The sequence below is a fragment of the Adelges cooleyi genome, unplaced genomic scaffold (genome assembly GCF_023614345.1).
Source record: "Adelges cooleyi isolate 19-005CV unplaced genomic scaffold, UGA_ACOO_1.1 ACOO_flye_CR_arks_rails_tigmint_CR_PRNA_2, whole genome shotgun sequence".
In the NCBI taxonomy this organism is placed as follows: Eukaryota; Metazoa; Arthropoda; class Insecta; order Hemiptera; family Adelgidae; genus Adelges; species Adelges cooleyi.
In genome coordinates this window covers 9,176,281-9,196,653 of record NW_026095860.1, presented here as the reverse complement: position 1 = coordinate 9,196,653, position 20,373 = coordinate 9,176,281, and the positions used below count along the sequence as shown (strand labels likewise).

The 20,373-nt window shown below is 27.5% G+C and overlaps 1 protein-coding gene across 1 annotated transcript in view; it reads right to left on the bottom strand.

Annotated features, from left to right (window-relative positions):
* Nucleotides 1–1,719: 1,719 nt before the first annotated feature.
* Nucleotides 1,720–20,373, bottom strand: part of LOC126833856 (uncharacterized) — a 28,717-nt gene continuing 10,063 nt past the window's right edge. The window contains exons 2-8 of the mRNA XM_050565417.1: nucleotides 7,061–7,264; nucleotides 5,795–6,150; nucleotides 5,580–5,708; nucleotides 3,379–3,544; nucleotides 2,953–3,223; nucleotides 1,878–2,025; nucleotides 1,720–1,813 (exon numbers count right to left, since the gene is read on the bottom strand). Of these exons, the coding sequence (XP_050421374.1) occupies nucleotides 1,720–1,813; nucleotides 1,878–2,025; nucleotides 2,953–3,223; nucleotides 3,379–3,544; nucleotides 5,580–5,708; nucleotides 5,795–6,150; nucleotides 7,061–7,264 (1,368 nt within the window). The remainder of the gene's footprint in view (nucleotides 1,814–1,877; nucleotides 2,026–2,952; nucleotides 3,224–3,378; nucleotides 3,545–5,579; nucleotides 5,709–5,794; nucleotides 6,151–7,060; nucleotides 7,265–20,373) is intronic.

Sequence of the window (20,373 nt, the reverse complement as noted above, 5' to 3'; positions counted from 1 at the left end):
CCTGATCAAATATATATTGGACCTAAATTAGCGATTTATAAGACACAACATATATTGAATAAAAATCAAAAAGAAGGATTTTTAAATAATTGCCTTAAATTTTATATTGTATGTGCTCACGAAATGTATAAGCGTTTTCTTTTTAACTCTAAAAAAATGATTGCACTAAAACACTTATTATTTTTTAAATCCTGTTAACATTTAATAAAGTTCCACCTTAGGCCATGTTTTTACAAATTTTCCCAATGTTATTTCTGTTATTCTTTGTTCTTATTTTTATACTGATATTCTTTGTTTTAATTTTTAATATTTAACTTTATATAAGCATAACAAGTACAACAAAAATATGTCCTAGCGCAAATGTTTTAAAAAAAAAATTATTTTATGATAAATTAATTTTAATATATTAATAATATATACTTTATTGTACTATTCGTTTTTGTTTATAAATAGTTAACTAGAGTTACGTTGTTATTAATTATTAACATTTGTAATTCACATCAAAATTATGTTTAGAAAAAAAAAATAAAATGATTTATTGATATTTTAAATCCAAGCTTCAGTTAACTCAATTATAATTTTTTCAGGAAACTGCATGTAGTAAGAAACGAATTGATGTATGATGTGTAGTACAAATAGAAGTACTAAGCTGTAAAAAAAACGCTGAAAAAATCGAAACTTTTGTCAATAAAAAATGTATCGGTGAATTTTGGCGATTTTTTATGAAATTATGTTGGCGATTTTGTCGAACTTTTTTTTATGAGAATTTTCAATTTTTTATCTGGCAACATGAGTCCGTCAACCCACGGTGGCGCGTTAATGGGTAACACGAGAAACCCCCATTCGACAAAAAACCGACTTTCAGTGACGCTAACTTTGACAATATGTGCATACAATACCCGTTTATTAATGGTGTTTGTTGTGCAACATATTCTAAGGAGTAAATATTAGGCCTACGTTTCAAAGAAACTAATAATCCTGCGAAGCTAATAACACCTACTATCCTCTTGAAGACTTTCTTTATTTTAATCTAAAGAAAAACCCAGTTTCAAATTTATTTATTTCGTTGGGACTGTAGAATATACTATTCCACACACATCGCTTGCCTAATTATTAAGGGTAAAAACTCATTAGAACTCTTCTAGGTGCACCTAAAACTACTATTGTAAAAGAAATTAATCCAGGTCATTATTATTGATAATTGGATACTCAAAATTGTCATTAGCCAAATATACAATTTTATTTGGAGTCGACAAAATTCATATAGCTTGTAGTACATATTGATAGCTTATCCATAGCTAAGTATTCTAGGAGTCTATTATGATTTATAATCAACAGAAATGGCAACAAAATAACTTAATGCAATATAAAATTAATTGGACTAGACGATGGTATATAAAAGCAAAAATAAACAATGCAAAAAATAAAATTAACTCATAAGGTAATAGTTAACACGGTTGAAACCTATAGTTCAACTCAACAGAAAAAAAAATTTACATTAGTTAAAATTGCACATCGATAATTTGTAATACAAGTAATTAGGTAGACAAATAATATTTTAATACTTAAAAAAAAAGAAGGAAATAATCATTTGTTCTAAATACGTTTATCTAAACCTAACTATATGTAATTAGTTTATAAATAACAAACCGCAAACTACAATATTATTAGTAATGAAATCATTTTTAACGATTTATTATGCTTATATAAACAAAATAATTAATCGCTATGCCACAATGTCTCGTCATCACTAGTTTCAAGTTCCATTTCCTCTTGTTCGTCGTCGTCATCTATAATTATCTGTTCTGAGTCCCTGAAACAAAAATTAGTCATTTCAGACGTACCTTGACATTTATTTTTATTTTTATTGGATTTACTTAAATTCCATTTTGAGTTTTTCATATTCTTGTGTCATTGCACTTTTGTACTCAGGTTCTAACAAATACATTGCCGCATGATTAAGTTCCTCCACCTTGCATGGTACGCCATACATATACTCAAAACGCATAGCTCCCGACCAAATCTCTAAAATAGTTAAATAAACCGTTAGAATAATTACTATAAGGTAATATATGAATATATAAAGTACATATCAATTTGAATTAATACGAACAATTTTTAAAAAATTATAATGTCATTAAACATAAAAAGAAGGAGCTAAACTATTGTTTGGTCATAAGTATATCATTATATAGGTTATACATATATATTCTCGACGTGATATAGAAGAGAGTCCATAAACATGATCGGAAAATAAGTTTGTAATAAAAATCGTAAAATCGCTTTAATTGCTCCATCAACATTAGTTATTAAAATACTTTTTTTTTTATACTTTGTTCTCGTTTTTCATAGTGTGAAGTAAGAACGATAATAATTGTAACTTAGATGAATGATTGTTCCACGACCCTGTGTTAGATTGTTTTTTTTGCCTCCTCCCTCCTATTAAATAACAATCTCAAATTGCGCCTATGCAAGAATGTTTCTTTACAAAATGAAATTTAAAGGAATTGTCAATATTGTTAATATTATGACAATTGGGATTATTATGAAAAAACGAAAAACATAACGACCAAACTACAACGTTATTACTTATTACGTATGAGTTATTAGAGAGAGAGACAGAAAGAGAAATTATATTACTTCAATAAACACATTTCCGTCTTACAAGAGATTAAAGCTTTGCTTATTTAAAAAAATAAAATGTACATGTTTTTTGTACCTGATAATAATAAAAAAATTATTGTATAAAATGTATCTTGACATATATATATTGTATCTGGACCCATAATAAAACACAAATGGTTTTATAAAAATATTACATATGAGTTGATTTTATAATTTATTTTGATAACATTTATTTCAGAATGTATTTTAATATTATTAATAATTAACAATGTATATTTTTAAATCAATGATATTACCGATTTTTAAAAATATATATTAATAACTCACTTATATCGTCTTTTGCGAAGTATCTACACAAAACGCCTTGCACTTTCCGTATTCTTTTGACATTTTTAACTTCATTTTCTAATTCTAAGCGTAGCATGGTCTTATGTATTTGTTTAATGTACGGCTTCTGCCTTATAAGACGTTTATCATATAGAACCCTTGCTTTATTCAGGCCCTTATAATTTGCCCGCCATATTAGATACGCTGGTCTCAGCTTTGTGGCTATCATTTCATACTTAACACGTATACCTTGAATGAACAACTGTTCAACCTAATCACAATTTTTTAAACGTAAATTATTAATATAACAAATATATACTTGTCTAATTACTTGTCATAATATGTTATGTATGTTATAATAATAATATGTTATGTTATGTACTTGTTTTATATTAAACAATTATTTATAACGCCGTGTATATTTACCAAATCTGGGCAAGTGTTTTTCAAATAACTAAGCATAAGAACCCACAAGGGCAGAGAGTGTTCTTTTAACGTTCTAAGTCCTTCCCGAAATACTTCCATTACATCGTCACAATTTTTTTCGACATTAAACATTTTCATGGCGTATTTATAAACTTCACCACTATTCCTACACAGAGTAAATACTTATTTAAATACTATTAATACTATCAACCTTATTTCCTTATATTATAATATAGTATATATGAGAGGTATAACACATTGACACAGGTAAATCAGACATTTTTTTTACATCACTAATAATTGTCCACCTATAACTAATAGTTGTAATGTGGTATAGGAATGTCTATGCTTTAACGACAAATGGTAAATATCATTGTGAAATTTAAACACTTATGATTGTAGAAACTAAAAAGATGCGCGATGGAGTAACACCCGGGTTTTATTCCCATTACTCAGACCACTAATAAAATTAAAAAAGGGAATTGTATAGTTAAATATTAGAGATAATATTGTAGAATTAATGTGAAAGAAAGTAATTACACTTACATCATATAGTATAAGGAATCTATACCTATAAAATATGTGTTTAGTAATTAAATATTGTATCTTGAAGGGATTGGATAGTTGAACAAATGTAGTATCATCAGTTAAAAGGTAAATATTCGCAGTGCTATAAAAAAACTTTTGGTTAACTATTATCAAACGAGGCTTAGACACAGAGAAGTAGCATGATATAATCAATTTTAGCAAGTTAACTTGAATATCATAAGACATACGTTATAAAAAAATAATTTCTATGTTAACGAATTCTTTCTAAAATTGTGTGTTTAAACTGCATTGTTTGATTAACATTATTTAAAGCTGACACTGGCTATACCACTACTGCGACTATAGTCTATACTGAATGATTCGCTTAGATCCTACTGCGATTTATGTGTCTTTGGGCTGCGTTTTTTCGACCGAGTGGTATCCTACATATCCTGAAGTGTCATAACATCAAATTTGTCGTGATGTAGTATTATCATTAAGTAAATGTTTAAAAAAGCATTAACAATTGAAAAATGTCCACAAAGTTTTCATAGAGATGGTTGGAAAATTTGAAATACGTGGAAGTCGAATATTCATCAGAATAATAAACCTTTCTACTTACAAAATATAATGTATTTAAAAAAGATAAGTTAAGTGTGGTTTAGTCACATTGTTTATAATAAAAATTAGAAAGAAATTACCATCATAGGATAACCTAACCTATCAAATAATTTACTATTATTTGTTTAAAAATTAAAAAAACATTCCTCTAGTGGGCACTAACTGAATATTAGGGCTAAAGCAATTTTTTTTAAATTTATAGTATTAAAAAGTACATTTATATTCGAATTATTCAAAAATAGTACAATGTGAGTCATTTAATTTTGGAAAAAATATTTTTAAAATTTAAGTTGTTATAAAATATCAACTTTCCCATTAATTTTCCAGTTTCATTTAAAAAATTATAATAAATGGAATATGAACTATTGTTTACTCTCCAATGGAACATAATTATGTACTGTGAAGTTTGTTTATATGAATTGCAGCAGCTATAGCTTCATTTTGTTTGATATTATGACTCAAGTTGAGTCAAATTGAGTATATATATTGCCCATATACCTATTGGATTGGCAGTTTTTTAGTGAGTAAGTTTATGCTTTATTTGTATAGTAATATTATTTATTTATTTTTAATTTGAGGTAACTTAAGTTGAAAGATCACTGTTGTAGAATCTAAAATGGTAATACGTTATTAGAAGCTATTTATGATCATTTAACTTTTGAATAATTCCACAGTCCCCTGGCACCAGTCTATTGTTACAATTTTTGGTATTTATTGTGTAACAATTGGGAATTTTGTAGTACATTGATTACTTCAGGTGACATTAGGCACCGGCAATTATTAAGCTGCTTGAACCCAGACTGGTGTTTTTAGTGGTGGTTCATACCCTATACATCATGCCCATTCATTACGTGTTCAAACCCCCACAATCAAAAATCAAACGCATAATAAACAAAATAAAAACTACACAGAATAAATAAGAATGTGAGTTTTAAGATAGTGGAGTAGATACACACTTAGTGAGTCAATAATGTATACCTTGCTCTTACCTTGCTGGTATGAGGTAAGAGGAAAAAAAATGATCAGCATATTTTTTTTAATAAGACACTTACGGTATTGCCAAGAAGTCAGCAGAAAACGACAAACGTCGAGTATCGTGATTGTAAGTGTAACCTTGAGATCGCAGTTCGTACAATTTTTCCCAAAGTGATTTACCATATCCGTAGAAGTTTACCATATCACTGCACAATAAACATTGAAATATATTTTAAGGTTTTAATTGTTAAACACTAGCAATCGAGTTAAACTTGATTATTATTATTCATACTTGACAATCCGGGAATTTAAATCGTCACTTTTTAGTGGGAGCGTTAGCTTCAAAATTTCCATGTGGACATTTATATTACCAACGAATCGTTTAATTGCCGCCTTGTACTTCTCAAAACACCTTTCATAATCTATTTCCCCTTCCTTATTTATCGCATATATTTCCAGACTGTAGTCGCTATAGGTCAATTCAACACTCTGGCTATGTTCCCTAATGCCTAGTTCGTAGTAATGTCGAGCCCTTTCAATAGACTCACATGTGTTAAGTTCAAAATTCGCAGCGGTTATGTATAGTTGAACGTCTTGCCGACGCGCCATGATTGTTATTAATCCGCTTCTGCATTCATCTTTTAAATTCTAAAAAAAATATTAAAACATTTTTAAAATTATTTTATTTTAGAAATTTTACCACCCACTCGAGTTTTAAGAGCCCATGAGACTCTGTATTTCATTAATTAAAGCAATTTCAATTAAATAAATACATTTAAGCTATAACGCGGCTGGACAACGTATATCCACTTAAAAAAATGCCTTATTGTGGTGAAGGTCAAGGAAGAATTTGTTTACGAGCTTTGAATCGATTTAATGTAGTTCTTGACGTTAAACATTCTAAATAAATATAAAATATAGTTTATATTTATATAGGATATCAAAGGAAGGTCGAAGGTCAACCCGCCAAAACTCTTTTGGCTATGTCTGTCAAGTAGCATATTTACAATTTTCTTTTGGAAGTGATGTGCAATAAAAAACATTTTCCCCTAGCTCTCTTATGTCATTCTTGTCCTTAAAGCCAGACCAAAACTTATGAACCATGATTTTTTCTTTAAGCATAATAGTTTAATAACTGGTAACAGATCGTTATTTACATTTTTTTGTCGTTAGTTTTAATAGAAAAAATGCATTTTGTATCCATTTTTAAAAGTACGATTACCAAAAAAAAAAAACATTTTAATTTACGTTGCTATACTTTTATTAATAAAATAAAATACTTTATCTAATACTATAATGAAAAACCTTTTTTTTTTGTGTCATTTCATTCTAGACTTTTATTTTTACAAGAAAAGTTGTTTATTTACCAAATAGATTTTAATAAATAATAGTATACTTATAAAAATTTAGGCTCTGGGAGGTGATGTATCACCCTGATCAACCTCTGTAAATACGCCACTATGACAGACAGGCAGTCTGCGCCCCTGTACTTATTGAATATACCTTTGACCTATCCTGTCAATAAGTCTGCACGTGTCTATTACACAATTTGGCTTACATTATTTAAGCAAAATTTAATGTATTCCTTTAGATGTTCGTTAATAACAGGGTCCAAAGAAAATAGTTCGAGGAACTTTTGAAGTATCTCTTTGTACCCAGTATTGAGTGTTTCTTCTTTAGAAATACTGATGGCACTGATGTTATTATTGCCATCATTTTCATGGTTGTCATTATTTGTATTATTGTTCTCTTTATAGAATTCCTGTTAAAAAAACATTACAAATGTATAGCGGTAATATTTTAAATAATTGGAATATTTACTTGAAGTTTTTTTTTATATGATCCAACAAGAAATATTTCAGTACGTATTTGTGGCAATATTTGTTTGATGGCTGACCTAACGTAAGCTACCTTTTTAATAAATCTTTTACGTATTTTGTCAATCGATCTAATAGATCAAAGAAAAAAAAAATTAAAAACTAAACAACTATTTGAGACTTTAAATAACTTACTCTGGTTTCCCGTTACGTCTAAATTGTGACATCACAAATGGACTTTGAAGACTAAATTTGTCTCACCGTTAGACTTACTTATTTAGACAACTTTTTAATAATTATTTATCTTGAATTATTGTTTAGTAGACACAATTATACCTATTGCACGCTCCGGTTTCGATAATATCCTGGTAAGCTATAAAAAATAAATAATTCACTTAAGTATGAAGTATTTATTACCTATTTTTACTAGATAAAATTATTGAAATTAATTTTTTGAAATATCATAAGTTTAAGCCAAAATGTTTTAGTATATTAGGATTATTTATTGCTAGTTACTTTTTTATCAAAATGATTAATCTCAGCATTCAGTAACGACTTTTTATTATTATTTTTTTTTTACCAAAACATAGAGTACAATGTAAAACGTAAGTAAAATTTTATTAAAACACCTCCACGTACTTCCAATAGTTTAGAACATATAATAATTGATATAGACAAAATTTAAGGACAGCATAACATAGGAAAATATGTCTTAAAGATACTGATATAGCGAAGCATATTTTTAAATTTCATAAATACATTTATGTACATGAATAGCTTTATTACATTTAAGCGAGCTTTATAAGTTGCCAAAGGGCACAGCTTACAACTTAATCTATAATAGACAAAATATAACATATTTATACATAATAGAGATGATAATTATAAAAAAAAAAACAATTTTGTTAGTGTCAATTACAATAATAATAGTAGCTTTTACTAAGTATATAGGTCACCATTTATACATACATGTAACCAAAAATAAAAAATAATATAGTAATACTTAAACATTATAAAAAATAGTATAAATTGTACACAAAAAAATAGAACTTAATGACTAATAAATAATAAAGACAATATAAAATTATAATTCGTAAAAGCCAGTGCTTGTAATATATGATACAGCGGATCAAAGAATAAGGCTAGAAGAGTTGATAATATTGATGAACGAGAGGAGTAAATGTTATGTGGGAAAAGAAAATCGAAGAATCAAGTCCTATAAAACTCAAACAGTGGACAGCCAAAAATTATGTACTTAAAACGCCAACTGGCATTTCGTTATGTAATGGACAAAAAAGAACAGAGTTTAAAGAAAGTAGATTAGAGTGAGAGGTAAGAAAATTGAGTTTAAAACATAAACATGAAAAGAAAATAATTATCTATGCCATTCAGCAAAATGGGGAGAAAGGAGAGCCATTTAGACTGCTAGTCTCGCTCAACTGTTGTTTTATGATGAGACTTAAGGAAATAGAAGGATAACATTTTTCGGAGGGTTGAACGTTTCAGTTTTCAAAGTTTGGATGTCGCAAGCGAGTCGGCAATTTCATTTCCGACGATACCCACATGGCCTGGAACCCAATGAAATTGGATAGTTTTACCTTGGGAAAAAATCAGGAAAATTAAAGATCTGATATTAAAGATAAGAGGAGCAGTGTGCGACCTGAATGGATCAGAGGAAATGGCTAGAAGACAATCTTGGGAATCAGAACAAATTAAGTAGTTATTAATAGGAGCTGTGGTAATAAAGCGAAGAGCATGTATTATAGCAAAGCACTCGGCAGCAAAAGGAGAGATAACAGGAGGAAGGTTAGTTGCAAATAAAATGTTGAATTTAGGAATGAAAAATGAACAACCCGCAGAATTAGCTGAAACTGAACCATCAGTGAATATTAAAATGGAGTTCGGAAAGCTAAAGGACATGTATGAGGAGAAAAGATTATTAACATAAAAGGCAGGCAAGGAATGGAGAAAACTAAGAGGGTAACCAAGAAAAAGGGGTAAGATATGAACAAGAGAGTTTAAATGGAAAGCAGGAAAGGGACAATTAAATATGGGAAGTCGAGTGTAAAAATTGTAAATAATGGGAATGAAATTCATTTAATTAAAAGGAAAATATAGACTCAGGTATAGCACTATATAAAAGTATATCTCTTCAACTTGACGTTAACATTTATTCTTAAGGAAATTTAGCTAAGTTTAACTATTGGAAATCCGGTGACATGTTTTTATTCGACTTTTTATCCTTTGTGGCTCTTATAGTTATTTGTATATTATACGTCCTACAATACTGTAAAGCTAGTATTAACGGTGCCGCGGGCAACCTCTATTATTAAGTAGGTGCAGCCGGAAGGAAATGATCTCAGTTGTCAGACGTCTCGAACTGCAGTGAATCGTCAACGTTTTGAACGCACCTGACACAGTCGTAAGTGTTTAATATAAATTACAATTTCTAACTGACAGGACATTACTAGCTATAAAATATAAATGGAAAGAACGTACCTGCTAAAGTTTTAGTTGAAAAAATCAACTTGTTGGAGTTTATTACAGCCACAAAAGTATGTCTGTTTTTGTCCGTAAACAGTAAACTGATCAATGAACAGTCGACCGAGTTTTCCAAAAGGCAATTCACTACTGGTTGGATCAATAATTTTTCCCGGGCCGAAGGCTAAGGAGACATTATCTCCCCAACGACATTTGGTCCACGAGGATACACCTACCCCATTTGCAGAATCACTGATAGTGCTTAACAACTCAAATGCAAACTTTTAAAATTATTTTTGGTGTGCGATTTCTGTACTCGAAAGCCCAAAATTAATTGAAAATCTTTAACATTAAGAACAACAATTTGTAAAAACTTATCTCTTACATTTAAAGCAACCGTAAATAAAATTGTTATCAATTTAAACCACCTTAATAAAGTTTATATAATATCAATAGATAATATGAAACAATCAAGATTGAACTAATATCATTTTTAGGGCTCTTCCTATGTTTGATTGTTTTTAAACATTTAAAAACATGATACAAACATAGCTGAAATAAATAATCGATATACAGTATTCGCCTGCAGCTACCTGCTAAAGGCAAATCGATGATAAATTATATTAATTTTTAATCAGCATAACGAACTTTAGTTACATGAATTATAAAAAAACAATTTTTTTTTCTAAAAATTATTTTGTGATAATATTATATATAAATTAAATTAATATCTATTTATTTTTTTGATAAAATTATAGCATCTAAGTGGAATTGTTTTTATGCAATGTATGGACCTATTTATTTATAAGTATAAGCGACAAATTGTAAAACTCGTTTTAGTTTTATGTTGGAACAAAAGAAATGTTTACAAATACAGATAAAATAATACAAAAAGTGTAAATGATGATCGTAGTAATGATCAACATAATCGTGTAGACAAGTTTTAAGTCTTAAAAATAATACTTGTCCCTACTTAAAGTTGCAATAAAAAACTTATCTGGATATGGTAAATTACATTTACAATTAATAATCACATTTAAAATTCATTTTTTTTTAATTATATGAAAATGTATTTGATTATTCAGAAAATGAGATTAATCATTTACTAGGATTAATAAAAAATGTAACTTAATAGTTATGTTAATTTTGACAATAACCCTTGTTAATAAGGTGTAAAGGCTTTAATGAAGATTTCTAACGGAAGAAAGACATAGCGATGGTGTTTTGTAAAAAGGGCGTATACCATATAAAAATTGAAATTGTTCAGTGGAAACAAAATTGTGTTTTTAAAAGATGATGCCGTTTAAAACGGTCAATCTCGGATGTACCTTCATATAGTAGACATGCTGATAATATGATAAAACTTATCGTTATAATTTTTGAACATGTGTAAATTATATTTAGTATTATTTAACTCATTTTTCGATATTTTGTCGTATACTCCCTTTTTACAAAATACAATCGATATCTTAAGCCGATAATCTTTGTTTTTATATTTAATCTACTAAACATTATTACTAGATTGGGACGGATTATATTAGTATATTGTCAGGGAAAAATTAATTTTGTAATCTACTTTATAGAAATAATATAATATTATAATAATATTACTATTATAACCAAAACCTATCCATACGACCATAATGATTATTACTACGATCATCAATATCACTTTTATTGATTATTTTATCTGTATCTGTATACATTTCTTTTGTTTCTACGTAAACCAAAAAAGTTTGACAATTATTTGCCGCTTGTACTCATAAGAAAATGACAGTACATTGGTGTCGGGACATGATGTTGGGGACGGAGAATATTGGGGCGAATGCTTATTTTACAGTAGTTGTAACATCCGACAATTTTATTCAAAACGAAAAAGAGGACCCCTATATTTCGTCCTTTGTTGAGATTCATGAATGTACATGCATGAACCCCGTTAGGGGATTTTGCAACACAATGACCGTCACCGCACAAAACTGGTCTTTTCAACCCTATAATATCCACACCCCACAAATAATGCGTTATTAGGATTTATTTTTATTTTGTTGCAGCCGTTTAGATTGTTAGCTTGCAATCTCTCCCGTACAGTACAGTACCATAGCAGCTGTGCTCGCATAGTAAATTAACTATCAAAATTATAAGTGAATAAACTGTATAAAACGTCAAGAGGAAATAAACATTTTTTATTCTTTTATTTAATTGTAGTTTCATTAGAATGCAAATATAAGTAAAAACTAAACAACGACATATTTGGTGACTTCGAGTCTTGTTAATAGTCATCTTCTTTCAACGGTCTTAGTTAAGCAAGTTGAGACCGGCCGGCATTGTTTTCAATTAAGAGTTCATTTTTTACATGATTTTAAGTCTCAAACAATTATTTTATAAGCTCTTAGTCCTCCACTGTATGCACGTTTTGGTGATTTTTCTTACTTATTTTTTCCCTCGTATGTATTCTAAAATAACATTTTTATTGCGCTTATATTATATGTATAGAATTTAGGGTCAATTTAAATTGTAAAATAAAAATTTAAAAAGTACAATTTTTGATATTATTTTTTTTTGTGCAAAATAGTTTTAAATAATTTTTTACAATTGCGTAATATAAATGCTCATATGTTTAATGAAGAATTAAAAAAATGATAAGCAAGTACGGTGAAGTCCAGTGTCCACACTTGTGCGGCTTAAATTCGGCTTTTGTGCATCGATTGTATTTTTTTATTACATAGATAGACAACGTCTTATACTTTTTTACAACCCGATTTTGGACGCAATCCTACTTCCTTAGACTAACCATACATTCGGGGCGTCCATGCGTTATCATGGGATGACAAACAAGTACGTGGTCGTCTACCATTGTATGTGTATTGAGTAATCAATACATTCCAAGGCGAGGGGTGGCCAAGAGGTAGCCGGGGGTAATCTATAACGGGAGCGCCGAGAAGAGGCGCATCGTAAAGCAGTAAAGTTTTAGTGATAAACTTTCAAGTTCCAATCGCCAAGTATAGTTGGTAGTATGATGGCTTTAGGTTGAGAACACTGTATAGTTTCTCTGTTGTATGAAATTGGTATTGATTTTCAAAAGTTACATGTAATCCCAAGGAGCGCTAGGGGTGCGAGGGTGCGAGGGTCTTGGGCGTCGTCCGTAAGCGTTTAGTGGCGGCCCGCGGTTCGTTGTCTGCGCCTCGCGGGCCGCGGCTATCTGGCCGCATTTCGGCTTGTGTTGTTTTTTCATTTTTAATATTAATAGTGATTTCCCATTCATACATCTATCTATATAGATTTGTTTACAGTTACTTTTCTGGATATAACTCCAACAGAAGTCCGCCGACAAAATGGGTTGTTTGGCAAGAAACTATCAATTCCGATTACTGTTTAAAGAACGCCTTTTTTTTATTTCGCTCTCTTGCCATAAGTAAGTACATCTATAAATAAGTGTTAACGATAAATAAACCATATTTTTGGTTGTAGTTTTTTTACGATTATAAGTGTATTCTAGCACTTGCACCTACTGTTAAAATTAAAATTTTTAATTTACAATTTATTTTGTACATTAAAAATATTTTACTTAAACTTTATGCCAAACTTTAAATAAATACGTTAAGTATAATTGAAGTAAAAAAAAAATATTTATATATATATAAAAGTATTATCATCGCCTTTTTCTTTGCCTTATATCATATACATGTAGATGAGGTTGGGCGTTGGCTATTAATTTTAAATAAAATGACACCTACTCTAGGTGAATTTGTAAGGTGGTTAAACTTACCTTGTCTACACCAAAGGGACCTCTTAATTTACTGCAGATAATTTAGGTCACTAGATGGCGCTGTGCAAAGTATGCGGTTATTTAAATGAGCGTCTAACGAGAATAAAATGTCTGGCGCTCTGCCCAGCATCCATCTACGAGTATCTAGGTATATCTATCGTAGAGTCCGAAATCTAGGTGTGAATCTAGTGATTTCTATATTATTTGTTTTTCAAGTCGGTTCACCTTATAGATACATATGACCCTACCATTAAATTTGTATTACCTCCCTATAATATGTTGTTAATGTTATTATTTATGGTACAGATGTTACAAAATCAAATATTTGACATGTGGATACGGCGCATTTCAATTTATATAGGTAGATGCCAATATGTCGCTAATGTGTGTACCTAATTATAATGATTGGTTATATGTTTTCAATACCTAGGTACCTATCTAATGCATATTCGTTGCCACGAAGCAAGATTTTCCAAAGATGATGTATTTCTTATGCATTTGAATCACTTTGATTCTTGAAAACGCAAGGTATGTACTAATTTTGTTTAAAATTTATGTTTAAACAACAAGTAAATATAAGAAAATTGTATAAAGTAAAATAAAATGTTATTACTTTGGTTCAAGTTGCTAAAATTAAAATGTCTTAAAATTAATCATTTAATTGATTTTTATTATAAAATAAATTATTATTTTTATATGGGGATTACTATATGGGTATTACTCAACCGTCGCAGAACCACATGCATCGGACATTTTCTTTAGATATTTATAATGGGCTGCTTAAGCGTTTTCACATGGGAATACCAAATACCTAATGAATATTTGGACACACTACAGTAAATTATTATTTTTATATTAAAAATATTACAGCTCAAAACTTAAAAAGTATAACTTGGAGTATGGTATCGAACTTAGTCTATAGTAAGAGGTGTAATAATCTAAATTCTAAGTGAACACATAATCTTGGTATAAAATTTGACAGAAACTATAGCATAAGAGGGATAATTCATTTTTCAACAGGTCATATTATTTAACATAGTTTTAATAAAAGTGTTAAATTTTGATTCCTTATTACTTAATTATTTATTATTTTCAGCTGATGTAAATGTTAACTGACTTGTCTCAAGAAGAATAGCAATATTTACTCATTATTCAAAATTGCAATTGAAAATATAATGGACTACAACAATCTCAACTCGCAAGTAAATAATCTCCAAGTATATTACCAGCTACATTTTAAACTACATAATTTGTTATCTTTTCATCTTCATTTTACTATCAAGATTACTAATGTAAAATGATCTTATATTTATTTTATTTAAAATTATTGGTTTGTTATTTTTAATAGTAAATTTGTATTGATATTAACATTTTAAAGAAAAAAATCTGAAAGTATTACTTTCAATAATCACTATTGTATTCCAATTAATTTAGTATTGGTGCTGTATAACTTATCTTATATTTATATTCACAATAGTTTAAAGTGTGCTTGTTCATTTAAATGAAAATTTCCTCTATTTTTAGTTAAAATTCTTAACTAGATTACACTCAAATTAAAAAAAATGTCTGATACCTAGTAATTTTATTTTAGTTTCGATGCATTTTGTTATTCGTATCTTGAAGAATTAGGTTTTTGAACCCTTATCAGTTAAAACAAAGGTCTTTTTTTTATTCAATAACTTAGGTAGAATATTTTTATTTTAGTTTTGATTAGTAAAATATGAGAACTTGTGGAGTTTTATACTATCTTTGAGATAGATTTAAGTGAAAAGAGGTACTAGGTTATGTCATGAATGCGTTAAAGCTTTCGTGGATCGATATCATTTGGATTAGCTTCAGATATATCAACGTCAATAGTTATTGGCCGACGTTTCGGACTCTTTGCATTAACGACCTGAAGATGGACTCTGCAAAGAGACCGAAACGTCGGCCTATAACTACTGACGTGGATACATCCGAAACTAAACCAAATGGTAGATTTTGCCATACAAATAATATTAATTACTTTTTAATTGTAATTTAGTCATATTTACTATTACATGTTTTTCTAATGTACAATTGAATGGTTGGCACGAATAACGAAATATTGTTACAAAATATTAGGTACCTACCTACGTTATTATTCGTGCAAATTGGTGAGCCTATATAACACCACGATTCTATATAATTTCGGGTGAGTTTTGTTTAAAAGATAAAAACAACATTATCGATAGATTTTTTCACGAGAAACTCAAATCAACAAAACCCCTAGCACATGAAGTTTCTAAAAAGAAAATTTTGGTACAAAATGTATATAAAAAAAATTGTTTCCAGACTAGTGAACTGCGTTAAAAAAAACCTGAAAGCTCAATGACTCATAAATCATTACATAATCTCTTTATTATTTAAAACGTTAAAAATATTAAGACAAAAATAAAACGCATTGTTGTAAAATGTATAAAAAAATGTTAACAATTACTTTTGATCTATATGTTTTAGTTATTTTTTAGTATTTTCAGGGTTACAATAAAAGGATTTTATGCTATTATTTTTCAATAGAACATTTGTCTTATAAAAAGCTGACGTGCTAGGGAAATTTTTAATGCAGATTTAGGTTCCTTGTGGACAAATCTATCAGTCAGTGCCAGTTTCATCTTTTAAACAAAACTCACATCAACTCCCCATTCAAGTTCCAGTTAAATGAAGCTATCAATATAAAAAACAAAACAAATTGTAACAATTATTCGATTTGTAATATGCAATGACGCCGGTCATCCCGCATTAGCTGGTTGACCGCTCTCTTGTGCCAATCATTCATTTGACAAAATGTAAGTTAAGCAGAATAGTTTAAGAACTTAGGTTTATGATTGTAAGTAAACGTTTTAACTGTAAGGCCAAATGTCGACCTAGATAACATGTTCAACATGGTTCACTAAGACATTTGACATGTTGTAAGTGTAAATACTTTTAGCTAAAAGAGCTACAATTGCTAGTTTCTAAATATGAATTTATTTAAATAATGTATTCAGTTTTATCATAAGAATAGTGAAATTATTTTTTTAAATATGATTATAAAATGAACTATCTTAAATATAATTAAGAAGCATAAGTTCTTATCCAACTCTTATTGTATTTTAACTCAAAAAAATAAAAATACACTATTTATTACATTCTCTTAAAGCTAAACTATCAACTAATTTTAATAAATACATTATTTATAAATTTCTAATTTTTCAATATCCGGGTAATAACAGTTAAGTATAAATGAGAAGATTTTTTAGCAATTAAGTATTTAAGTATTAAACTATATTATTAAGGTATAATGAATGGCTAAGGAATCCAAAAACTTATAGAGTCAACTTCACAGCGTTTATTTATAATTACCATGAAGTTGCAGTAAGTGTATATATGTTTAAATTTAATTACTATTAACTTAAATAAACGATTAAGTTTTTAATGAATGCTTATTAGTTAGAATTAGATAATTTATTAAACATTGTTTTTAAGTAAATCATTTGACTTGTTGTGAGTATGAATAACATTTAATTACATTAGGATAGTCCCTAAGATATTTGTTATGATATTAGTTGTAATAACTGTTTGTAATTGCTTCTAAAAAACAATTACATTTTACTTTATAGCTAAAAAAAGTTATTCATACTAACCATAACATAGAATATGTATTTTGCATATTTTTATTTTTTAATTTAAAAAAAAATGCTTTTTATAACACATTGTACTGTAAGGCATATTTTTTTTTACTTTAGGAGTAATTTAAGTCATTAATTTTACGCATTAATGTGTTATTTTTCTTTGGTATGGTTCATGTTCCCAATATTAGATAACAAATTCATGAATGTGTCGCATTGCGTCTAGATTTTGTTGTAAGTGTATATTTGTAAATATTATTAATTTTAATAGTGTTAATGTTGGTTGAGTGTACCCAATATGATTCACTATAGCTTAATTTCAGTTCAATTAGTCTTACTTTTTGTACATAAATAAATAATAGCTTGATTTCAAACTTTCGTATTAGTTCATTATCTCTAATTTTAAAGCTGTAATGTAATACTGTAGTTTTTTTTTGTGATATTTTAATAACCAATTAAACATTTCAATCAACTTAACATCATTGTCATGTCATTCAACAGTATTAATTAACCTTTGTATTGTAATTTTAAAAGCTAAATTTATTTTCTCACTTAACTATGTATGTCATAATTCAATTTTATTCAGTAATTTTACGAGTTACCTTTGCCAATGTATTATTTTCCCTTATGTATAAACAATATTTAACCTAACCAATTTAGTATAAGCTTTTAGATATGTAAGTAATACTAACTGCAAGGCCCAATCATACATAAATTACATGTTTAATTTTGTTAACTAAGACTCTTAGACATTTTGTAAGTGCAAATATTTAATTTGTATTTCTTAGGTTCATTCGAATTCTATTAAGGTTTGGCATACACAAACTTTAATTAAATAATCATTATTTTTAATCTATTGTTAAGGTATATTTAAAAGTTATGATAATGACAATAATAATATGGCATTTGTCTTATTCATATTATATATTATGACTAACATTGATAAATTGGCAGTTTCCATTAGTGCTTTAAATAATTTTATATGGTTAATTCTTAATTTTCTGGAAAATATTTGTCTTTAGACTTATATTTTCCGTTGTAAAAGAAAATTAAGACTTGACACAATTTATATTAAGACTAATTAAGTACTTAATGTAAGTAAATGTACTTTAGCATTAAGCTACATTGGTTGGAATAGATAAAATGTTCAACAATGTTTACTAAGACTCTTTGACATGGTGTGAATTTAAGTACTTTTTAGCTTTTAAGATTTTATGCAAGTTTCTAAATGTTGATTAATGAATTAACTTAAATAAGTCAACAAATAACAAATTTAAAATTTAAAAGTATTTTTATTTTTTGTTAATTTAAAATTATTTTAGTAAATTATAATTTCTCAAGCAGTCATACTTCAAAAATTCAGTTTTACTGCACAGTAAAAAGTCTGTAAATTACATATTTACCTTTAAGAAATACTCTCATCAAGTAAAATTGTATTATTATAAAAATAGTATTAATTGTTTATAGCTGGTGTAGTTATAATAATAGTACAAGTTATTGTAAGTCTTAATATTATATAAGAATTTCCACCATATAGAGTCGACTTCACAGCGTTAATTTAATATTACCATGAAGTTGCAGTAAGTGTATATATGATTAGATTTAATTTGTATTAAATAAATGATATAAATGATTAAGTATTGAATTATAATAGTCAGAATTAGATAACGTATTTAACATAGATGTTAAGCAAAACAATTAAAATGTTGAAAGAGAGTTGCTCTGTATAACTAATATAATATTAAGTTAGGATATACGATTTTTTTAAACATAAAATTAAAAAATATTATTTGTACGGGTCTTAACTTACAACGCATTTTTAAAAAATTGTTTTCTTTTTAGTTATTAAGTCATTTCTTGAGGCTTGCGTTTTCTCACTTCATTTAATATCACGTAAATTTCTAATTTTCTAATTTTATTTTATAGAAAAAAAATATATAATACAGTTGCCAAAACTTACTTATAGTGAGGCTAAAAATATAAAGCTACAAAATAAAATAATTTTAGAAAAGGTAATTTTTATTTTTACAGTAGGCAATTTGTTAATTACACAGTTTATTAAAGTATAAATACTTTGGAAACGATTATTACACAGTTATTAGCTTCGATGATATTTTATTTTTTTGTGTATAGACTCACGATATCTTTAAACCTCTGAACTTCATCATATAAGGTTTTTTTAATTCCACACAATATTGTACGATAGTGGTAATATATTTTATTGTTTAAATGTATCAACATTATAATATGCAAAGTTTAAAGTATGGATATTACCTTAAAGTTAGTTATTTATTAACTTTTTGTATTTTTTACTTAATTTTGAATTTGGGTTAAAATATTAAAATTTTTATTTAAAAAATATAATAGACAATACATTTAGAATAAACTTAAAGATAGATTTAAGTGAATATTATCATTAAGGCCATTGAGTCCGGAATAGATAACATGTTCAACATTGTTAACCCAGACTTTTTGACATGTTGTAAGTGTAAATATTGCTATTATAACAAACTATAAGTTTTTTTATAAATAGCTGTATTTTTTAAAACAGCAACAAAAATATGTATATAACTTAAAAAAAAAAAAAAAAATTAAACAGTGTAAATAGTTTTAAATGATTAAGCTAGTATTAAAAAAAAAGTTGTAATTTATTTTTAAAGTTGTTAGGTTGGGATTAGTCCGTTTAAACGTGTATAATTTATGATAAAGTATACTATTGCACAATATATGCAATAGTATACTTTACATTTACATAAGTTATAACGAAATATTTTTTAATTTAATTTATATTATGATTATACGATTAGTCCTTTACACAACATAATAACAACTTTTTGTAATAAACTAGGTAATTCTTTGTTTCTTATTTATCAAAATTTAAAATTCACATAGTTTTAAAATAAGTTAAATAACTTAATTTTAATAAATCATTTTTATTTTTTTTTCTTACGTAGATTTATTATAACGTAACTTTTTTAAAAGTTACTTTTTAAAAGTTAAAATACTTAAATAATACATTTAGATGTACATTTTTAAAAAATTGTTTTCTATTTAATTGTTTGGCTAAATTTTTAAGTCAATTTTTGTGGTTTGAGTTTTCTTACTTCAATTTTTCAAAATTATATTTTTTAACTTTTTTTTTATTTTTCCTTAATTTTGGAATTTGCGTTATAATAAT